This window comes from Pyrgilauda ruficollis, unplaced genomic scaffold (genome assembly GCF_017590135.1).
Source record: "Pyrgilauda ruficollis isolate IOZ18807 unplaced genomic scaffold, ASM1759013v1 scaffold15, whole genome shotgun sequence".
Taxonomy (NCBI): domain Eukaryota; kingdom Metazoa; phylum Chordata; class Aves; order Passeriformes; family Passeridae; genus Pyrgilauda; species Pyrgilauda ruficollis.
The window spans coordinates 2576370-2586076 of NW_024513654.1; the positions used below are offsets into that span (position 1 = coordinate 2576370).

General features: G+C 42.6%; 1 protein-coding gene across 1 annotated transcript in view; it reads left to right on the top strand.

Moving 5' to 3' along the window:
* The window catches only part of CUNH10orf90 (chromosome unknown C10orf90 homolog), a 54998-nt gene extending 47481 nt beyond the window's left edge, over window positions 1-7517 (top strand). Inside the window, exons 7-9 of the mRNA XM_041461124.1 lie at window positions 5642-5705; window positions 7224-7323; window positions 7479-7517. Coding sequence (XP_041317058.1) covers window positions 5642-5705; window positions 7224-7323; window positions 7479-7517 — 203 coding nt within the window. The remainder of the gene's footprint in view (window positions 1-5641; window positions 5706-7223; window positions 7324-7478) is intronic.
* The last annotated feature ends 2190 nt before the right edge of the window (window positions 7518-9707 follow it).

A 9707-nucleotide genomic window follows, 5' to 3' on the forward strand; every position in this document is an offset into this window, starting at 1 on the left:
TAGCAGGATTGGTGTCATCAGTGAGACCCAGAGTGTGGAATTTTTTTTCCCGGAAAGGCTCACCCGGGGCACTGGATGTCTCTGTGCTTCTGATGTCTCTGCTGATGACAGATCCATTGCTGATGGATCCATTTCCAGGCAATCTCCCAGCAAATCTCTTAGTGGAGAAACAGTCCTGCATCCCCAGAAAGCTTTGGCCCAGAAAAAGTCCTCATGGAATGGTTTGGGTGGGAAAAGACCTTAAAAATAATTTCATCCCACCCCCTGCCATGGCAGGGACATCTTCCCCTGTCCCAGGTGCTCCAGCCCCAGTGTCCAGCCTGGCCTTGGGCACTGCCAGGGATCCAGGGGCAGCCAGAGCTGCTCTGGGCACCCTGTGCCAGGGCCTGCCCACCCTTCCAGTGTGAGTTTTACAGCAGTTCTCTCTAACCAGGTAAAAATGAAGTTGTATCTCTTTTTTTATAAGGCTTTTTAAGGATAAACTGTTTAATTAAGAAATGACAAATAATTTTTACTTTTAACTTAATAACGAACTACTTGTGCTCTGTAATGTGGACTTTTTTATTTAATGACAAAATACTAAAACTTATGAAGAAGAAGGTAAAGAAGAAGGACTAGTTTCTGTCTTAAAATTTCTACCTTGTTTTATATATATTACTATATTTTAAACTTTTAAACTCTACGTTTTCTACTATGTGATACTGCAGACTTCTATTCAAACTACACGCTCATAATCTCAGTTCTGTTATTCAATTTTGGAAGCCTTCTCCACAGCCTCAGGTCAAATGCAGAGTTCTCTTGGGGGTTAGTACAGAAAGTTTAAAATTCTCAGTAACCAGGGTTCCAGCACCAACACAGGAGGGTGGCCCAGGATGGGGAGAGGTGGGTGCCTGCTTTTATTCAGGTGGAAATGGGGCTTTAACTGCAGCCCAAGGTGTTTTGAGGAGTTTGCTGCATTTATCTCTCTCAAAGAAGTTTGGTACATGTGCTTCTCTCTGTTCTTACAACTTTTATTCCAGTGAAATAATTTACACCCAGAGCAAAGACCTGCAGAGATTTTTCTCTCTCCCAGAGAGATTATTCTATCAGCCTAAAACATCTTTACTGATAACAGGAAATTATTGACTAGCAGGGTTTCCCTGTGTTTTGACAGTGTTGTTACAACTTCAGTTTCTTGTAGGAGAAAGAAATAATTGGCATTCAGCATAATTTCCATATAAATACCAACATCTGTGCAGTTCCCATTTACCTTCCCATCCTCAAAACCCTGAGTTGTTTACCAGTTTTTAATTGTCCTTCACGAGCAGGGTTTTACAAAACGCTGAAAGTAATCTGAGGAAAATGAAAATGTTTATCCTGCACGAGATTTTATCGGCACGAGAGCTCTTTGAAGGCACAGAACCTGCCCAGAACTCCCAGGCAGCCTTTGTGCTGGGTAATGGGCACTGCTCAATTCTGAGAGTGCTAATTAGTCCAAGATAGACAACTCTGCTGTTGACTGTGTCGAACAAATTAGAGATCCCACTGTGACGAGCTGAATAGAAACAATGTTCAAATAACTGCATTTAAATCTCCAAAACCGTAATGTAATTACTGCAGTGACAGGACTGCCAGCTGTTTATGGGCCTTTAAATCTGCATCATGAGCAGCCCTGTGATCTTGGTGTGCACAGGCACTTTGGGAGGTTTCATGCAGTTTCTCAGGCACTCAGTTTGGGGTTCTTTCCCACATTCCCTTTTCCTGTCCTTTGTGGGGTTGGTTCTTCTTTGGGATTGGACATAGGATTGAAGGTTACCCCTGGGTTTGCACCCAAACCCTCAATCTTTAACGATATCTTGGAAACAATTTTTATCCCCTCAGTCATGCTTCTAAACCTTCCCCAAAAGTTTTTTTTTGGATTGCTGTTTGTTTGGGTTTTCCAGGGGTGGCTTTCTCCTGCAGCCCTGTGCCAGGAGGGGTTTTATTTGGAGTGAGGAAGGAGAAGGTGGCAATCAGAGAATTTGCAATAATCCTGCAGCCTCTCAGGTGTATTCCTGTGACATTCACATTGGTGCTCAGCTGTGACTTTATTTGGGTCATTTATTTTGGGTCATTTCCCAGTTCTCTTTTCCCCATTCAAACTTTTAATAGTGCCACCCATTCTTTTGGCTTTTTTTGGCTGGCAGCTCTGAATGAAGTCTAAGCTGCAATCAGGTAATGGAATTAGGAAGAGGAATGATCTGCTTTGAAGATATTATTAAACTCATATTAACTCTGCCACTCCTTCTTCAAAAGCTGCTAATTTTGGGGAAAAAAAAAAAAGATTAGGATTTTTAGGATTATATGCTCTAATGATATTGGAAAGATTTAGGAAGGCCAGGTGATATGCTAGTATTTTTTTTTTTTTTATATAAAATCCATAAATATATAAGTACCATTTGGATAGAGAGGACTGAAATCTCCAACAACATCCCCAAAATTATTCTAATATGAAAATGTTTGCATAAGCCTCTCAACTTTACAGCCTTTTAGAGGTATTAGTAATGTTTTCCAGAAAAAACTGAAATATTGAGGAGGGTCAGAAGTCTCAGTAGTAGCAGGAGAGCCCTGAACAGCTGGAAAACCTGGGAACCACCTTCCTGTGGCTGCTCTTGGGGCAAGGAGCATTTGTGAGCTTCAGGAATTCTCTGGGGTGAGCAGGAGCCCAGGCAGCCTTACCCTGAACCCTGTGACTCAGGGCTTGTTGCATTTTGTGTAAATAACACCAAAACCTCATGTGCTGCCTGCAGCTGGAGCAGTTCAGTGCAGGAAGCCACTGGGATGTGCAAAGTTTGGGCAGCACCCCTGGCTGTAGGCACTGCTTTACACACCCTGGATGGATTCCCAGGAAAGCCCCACGGGCACGTGGAGCTCAACATCACATCCACATCTATCTTAGGTTCAAGGCTAATGTGTTTTTTTAGGGGACTGCTGGTGTAAAAACCCCCAGTGTTTAAAAAAGTGTTCTGTGTCTTAGGATTTCTCTGGGCAAATGGGTTTTTGGTGAATTATTTTTTCAGTTCAGTAAAAGAGCAGTTAAATTAGAAATCCACCACCAGCAGTGCTTTGCTTTTCACACATCCTCAAAGGCACATTTTAGCTCCTACCAAAATTTGAGAATTCACATTCATGTTAGAAGAAGAAAATGTATCTGTATTGTGTATACTTTGATAAATTTTGCCACTGTTTTCCTCTTTTAAGTGCTCCAGTGATTTAGTGGTAAATAGGAAGTCAGGGGCTGGTTCCAACAGAATAATTTTATCTGTTCTCTGTCTAAATATTTACTGATTTCCCAAGCAGGAGAGTTACTCATCCTCTTGGAGGTGCAGTTTAGCATTAATTAAAATATATTACAGGGACGACCTGTTTGCATTCATTTACAGCTTGCTTTAGTGGAGATGTGAGACCAGTTGTAAGTGCCAGAAAGTCAGGAGTTTCAAAGGTGGGAATAAAACACCAAGGAGGTGACTCTCAGTCCTCTCTGTCTGAAGCTTTATTTAACTGTGGTGCATCCCTGGCAATGCTGAAGGTCTGCTCTGAAATCCCTTCTCCAAAAGTCATCCAAGGCTATGAAATCTGATAAGGAGCAGCTAGACCACAATTTAGAGGCCTGTCAGCTTAGGGAATTGTCTGCCTCATGGCCCATTTGATCTTTGTGTGGTAGGAAGGAGCTTTAAGCCAGGTCTCCAGGATGAGCTCAAGCTTATTTCAGCTCTGAGTGTTTGCTGTTCTTCCCCTTTGAAATGCTCATTCTTCTCAGTGTCAAGAATTAAGACCTATTTAAATGCACTCATGACTTTTATTTTCTCGTTTCTAGCGTTTTTAAAAATTTATTTCTCATTTAACTTTTGAATCCTAATCCTACAATCCATCAAGGATTAGCCTCGATGTTTGCATGTGATTTTTCTTCTGGTAAATAGCAAGCTGGGAAGTGCTGCAGGAATGTTTGGCCTTGAGAATTAACCTCGTGGCTCCATGAGGAAGTGGATTTATTATTTTCTTGGACGGTTTTCCCCAGAGTCTCTTTTGAGTCCATCCCTTTAAAGCCCTGCACAGCCACATATCTTGTTCCAGAGCAGGGATGGGTCTGATGCCCTTCTGTGCCAGCAGGAGGGGATTATTCTGGAGCAACAGCACCAGCACAGCTCCCAACTTCTGTGGTGCTTCCCAGAAATTGAAAATAGAGGCCACCCTGACTTAGGGACTTGGGACTTAGGGACTTGCAGGAAAAATACATTTTATCATGCTGTGTATGGAATAGGAAGTGGGTCTGCAAATGCCTGGATGGGTTTTTCCTGTTCTGGTGGCTACACAAAGGTCTGGAATGTTCATGTGTCACCATGTCCCATCCCTGGAGGAGTTCAAAGCCTTGGAGCAACCTAGGAATAGAAGGTGTCCCTGGGTCACAGACAAGCTGCTCCCTGCACTTTCAGAGTTATTTGGACAGTAGGAGTAGCATCCAAGTGTTTATTCCTTTTAAGTGAATCAACATGCAAATGAGCGTTAGAACACTAATAAATAAAAGACAAATTATGTTTTCCTAGCAAATCGAGCATGTGGCTCGTGTGTACTGAAGATTTAACAAGGATGATTAAATGTAGACAACTGCTGAGGGGGGAAAGGCAGTCCTGAGGCAGAGGAGGCTTCAGAGCCTCTCTCCTTTCTGAGTTTGTGCGTCGGAGACTGCACCAGTTCAGAACTGAAACCACTGCAATGCTCCCTTCAGTTTTTGATTGGAAGGATGGAACATGAGGAATGGCTGAGAGACTTGGGATTGTTCAGCCTGGAGAAGGCTCCAGGGAGAGCTCAGAGCCCTGCCAGGGCCTGAAGGGGCTCCAGGAGAGCTGGAGAGGGACTGGGGATAAGGGATGGAGGGACAGACACAGGGAATGGCTCCCACTGCCAGAGGGCAGGGATGGATGGGATCTTGGGAAGGAATTCCTGGCTGGGATGGAATTCCCAGAGCAGCTGTGGCTGCCCCTGGATCCCTGGCAGTGCCCAAGGCCAGGTTGGACATTGGGGCTGGGAGCACCTGGGGCAGGGGAAGGTGTCCCTGCCATGGCAGGGGTGGGTATGGGATGAGCTTCATGGTCCCTCCCAACCCAAACCATTTTGTGATTCCATGAATTTTACACAGAGATACAACAGTAATCTCATGTATTTCGTGGTTTCCCACCTTGTACCAATACCCTTCCCATTCAGGACTCATTTTTGCAAGGAAGGTGTTAAAATCACCTTTTCCTGAGAACCACCAACTGCTTAGTTCAGAAATTATTTTCCTGTACCCAGGGAAATGATGATTGGAATTATCATAGATCTCTTCATACTTGATCAGGAAGGAGTAATGTGATTTTCCTCCTTCTAAAGCTCAGATAATTATCCACAGCTCTGGAAAACAGGTGTAAATTGAATCAGAAATGGCTCTACCAGGGCAGGTTCCTGACACACTGAGGAGCAGCCAGGGTGCAACTGCCTGCAGGAACGAGATCTGGAGATTTGGATCTGGCCTTAAGCCATCAAAACTTTAACCAGAAATGGCAGATTGTGGCTCCGTGGAATATGACATGTGTGATTTCAGTAAAAGCAGATCCCTCCAGTACTGACTTTATTTTCTCTCTGCCAGATAACCTCTTCAAACCAAAGGAGAGAGTCATTCCTGAGAAGGAGATGCACATGAGATCTAAAAGGTACAAATTCCTCTGCTTTGGAGTTTGTCCATGGATTTTTTTTTTCTGCTCTATCAGCTTAGATTTGGGCAGCCCTGTCCTTTCAACACCATGGGGCACCCATGGCATGAAAACCAAACCCTCAGCATGTCCCTCATATTGAACACCCAAAAATGTTGTAAGGTCACTTCGGATTTTTCTTCCCCCTGATTATGGCACGGAGGATGGGAATGACAGCAAATTATGAGGAATGTGGTATCTGATCTTCAACTGCATTGCACTTCATGCAAGGGAAGCTGCAAAAGCCACCGTGGGGAATTAATCTCTGCTTTCAGATGTGTCCCATTTCTCTTCTCCAAAATACAATCCCCAGCCAAAACAGGCTGCTGCAAGAACGTGGAATTGCAAAATATTATGAGGAGAACCCAGAACTAAACAGGCTTTGTGCTCATGCTGATGCCTCAGGTTTAGCTTTTCTATTTTCCACATTCTGAGCTGCTTTAGTGTGTGGGTCTGGGTTCACATCAGGGGATGGTGAGCTCTGTGCACAGAGCAGGGAGACAAAACAATTCCTGCTCCAGCTGGGCACCAAGGACAAATGATCCAAATCTCAGCCCAGGAGCACAAACCCCGTGGGCTGCAGAGAGAAAAACAAGCAGGATGGGAGTGCAGGGGCTGAGCTGGAATTGGACACTGAACTGCAATGTGCACATGGAGCAGAGCTGATCCCAGGGAGAGACCCCGTGAGCGCTCGTGCATTTTGGGACCATTTGGGTTCATCTTGGGTGCAGCCCTGGCTGGGCTCTTGTGCTGCCCGAGGTGGATCCATGGAGGAGATCCTTGGAATCAATCCCTGCTTTATTCTTTAGCTCTGTCCAGCCTCTGCTCTAGGGCAGCCTGCACAAGGCATCAATCAAAAACCAGGACTGTCCAGCTTTCTCTTCCAAATCCTGGGAATTTTATCACTGATTTTAATGGGAAAAGATCAGGAGTCACCTTTTTTAATGGTGACTCCTGTTATTTTTAGAATGGAAAGATGGTGTTGTCCTTGGTAAAATGTGTTCCTAATGACAGTGAAAAAAATGTAAACAGTTTGCAGACTTATAATGATGGTTTTCTTATATTTTAGAAAATTACTTGAAAATGATTGCTTGATACTAATTGTGTGGCATAAATGAAAAAAAAAGCAAAAAAACCAACATGTTCAACCCAGATTTTGGTTTGAATTTTGTTGCTAGAAATTGGAACCAACTTCACTGAGCTCATTAGAAGCTACTGCATTGAAATCACCTGATCCCATCTCTTTCTTAATTTTTTTTACTCCAAAATCAGAATTTTCAGCAAGATTTGAAACCAGCCAGATTTCGTATCAAACCATGACTGTTAATAATTTATCACTCCCATGCCATAAATCAAATTTAAATACTTAGAGATGCCCATTACAAGTATTGCACAGAAGGCAAACATCCTCTACAGGAAAAATTAATTATTTGTGAGCTCCAGGGATGACATGAGCTCTGTTTTCTGAATTCCTGACAGGATTTATGACAATTTACCTGAGGTTAGAAAGAAACAAGAAGAGAAGCAGAAGAGGATCATCATCCAGAGTAACAGGCTGCGTGTGGAGATGTTTAAAAAGGTGAGGATTTCCTGTTAGTTCTGGAGCAAATGCAGCCAGTAAATTTGAAGTCTGGGATGCCAACTCCACCTCACCTCCTGTATCACTAAACATTTCTATCACCTCATGGATTTTAACAGTATTTTAAAGCACTTTTGCATTTTTTTTTTTTCTAGCAATTACTGGACCAGCTCCTCCACAGAAACACGGAGTGACAAAGGAGTCTCTTGCTCATCATCCTAATTGGATCTTGAATGCCTTTGACTTCTAGATAAGCCATAAAATTAACTGTTATCTCAATTACCTGGAGGTATTTTTCTTATATTTGGGTCTTTGTATAAAGAAAGATCATTTATGTTTCAATTGAAATTTTAAGGCAACTTTCAAGTAATCAAAAAAGGCCTAAAAGGGAGCACAGCTGTTCCAGAGCATCACCTTTTGGTCAGTTTGCCCAGAGGAAATAATTTTAAGAATTTTTAATGCAAATACTGAATTACAGGGGTATTATTTATCATAATCTTTTTTTAAAAAGCACACTTCTCTGTAGCAATAGCCCAGTGTTTATAAGACGTGGAAAACTTATTTCTCTGAAGTATTTTATTAATTGATTTCCTGTGAGTTAAATCCTTGAAGAAAACTGTTATTTGTTATGTTTAGGAACCAGTTGAAATAGCATTACCACATCATCAGAGCAACAGCAGTTTCACATTAATACTTAACATTCCAAAAGGGACCAATATTTCAGCTTTCTGAAGAACTCCATTCCTGTTCATAGAGTGAAACTATCTAGCAAGCTCTCCCATTAAAAAACAATATCTAAATATTTGTTTATAACACTTTTTCACGTTTTTCATTGTAACATACGTTTTACTCCACTTCTGTGAGCACAAAGTGTTTCTAGAAATGGCAGATGAAGGAGCGGTGCCAAGAAGGATGTTTGCATCAAAACTTGCAGAACTCAAACCAGCTGTCATGTTTCCTCCAAAAAAATATTTAAATCTTTATTTGTACATGTTGGAAGTAAAAACAAGCAGCTCACAAACCAATGGAGTTTATTTATGGAATAAAGCATGAGGATAATATTGATCCAAGCACTGTGTTTTTATTTGGTGCTGTTAAATAAAACACAATTATTGAAACTGCCTGAGAAGTCGTTGCCTTTGTACCCACAAATCCCATGGGAAAAAAACCCACTGCCCCTAAAAATCACTGCAAGTGTTAAATTTTGCTGCACAAAGTTTGAGCAGGGGTTTGAGTGAGGCTGGAATTTGGCCTTTGATGGTTCTGCTTTGTTTTCCTAATCCAGCCCGAGATGTAAGGTCAGGATTTTTGGGAAGAGGGATGTTTGTGAGCCACTGGGATAACCTCCAGCTGGGTGACCTGTGCTGGACACAGGACCTGGGGACATTTTGTGCTCTGTTTCTGTTGGATTATTTTGCCTTTTTGTGTTTCAGCTTCCCGGTTAACCTAGGAATAACGATGGTAATTTTTGCTTGCAAAGGAGACAGAGATCTGTGGAACAATTATATTCCAGATAGATATCCTCAAAAACTCATCAGCAGTTCAATCCATTGGGAGAGGAGGTGGAAGATAAGGCAGTGAGGAAAGACTGGTCAGTGTTTTTCCCTGAAAAACACCTTTTTAACCATGGAAGTCATTCTGTACTGAAAACCAAAGCCAGGGCTGGACCACAGATGACTCCAAGCAGAACTCAGAAAAGGGACACCAAGTAGGATTCTCTTTCAAGCATTCATCCAGTTCTAGCTCACTATGGCCAGAGACATTTCCTACAGGATCAGTGCCCAGATTCTCTTTTATTTCAGTAGAAACTGAATGTTTCTCCCCCTTGAGTCCTCACCCTCTGATTTTTTTGCCTTCAGGAAAATGCAGCTTTGCTCCATCAGGTCTGTACCCTCAGGTGCATTATTTCCTGCACATCTGGGAAATGGAAGAACGTTATTTACATTTCACCCTGCTTTAGTGTATGCCTTTAGGCCTGCCTAGAATCTCACCCTAAAGCCACAGCAAGATATTTTGGCATGGAGAGAAAACATTTGGAGTTTGGTATCCGTGGAGGGCACAGCAAAATAATCACTCCCAGGTCAGGGGTGACCCCTGGGCTGGGACTGGCACCAGAAGGGAGCCCCAAAACCTTTCCCACTTCTCTGGCAGAGAGGAAGAGACAGGGTCTTCCTCATTGGGAATGAGAGTGTTTTCCATGGAAATCAGGCATTTATCCTGCAGGATACCCAGGAATTGAAGGGAGATGGTTTCATCTACCAGCCATGAACCAAAGCTGTATTTTCCCAAAGTCAGAAAATCAGAGGATGAGGACTCAAGGGGGAGAAACATTCATCTACATGCCATAGCATGTCCCTACTCCATGTCCATATGTAAATGTATGT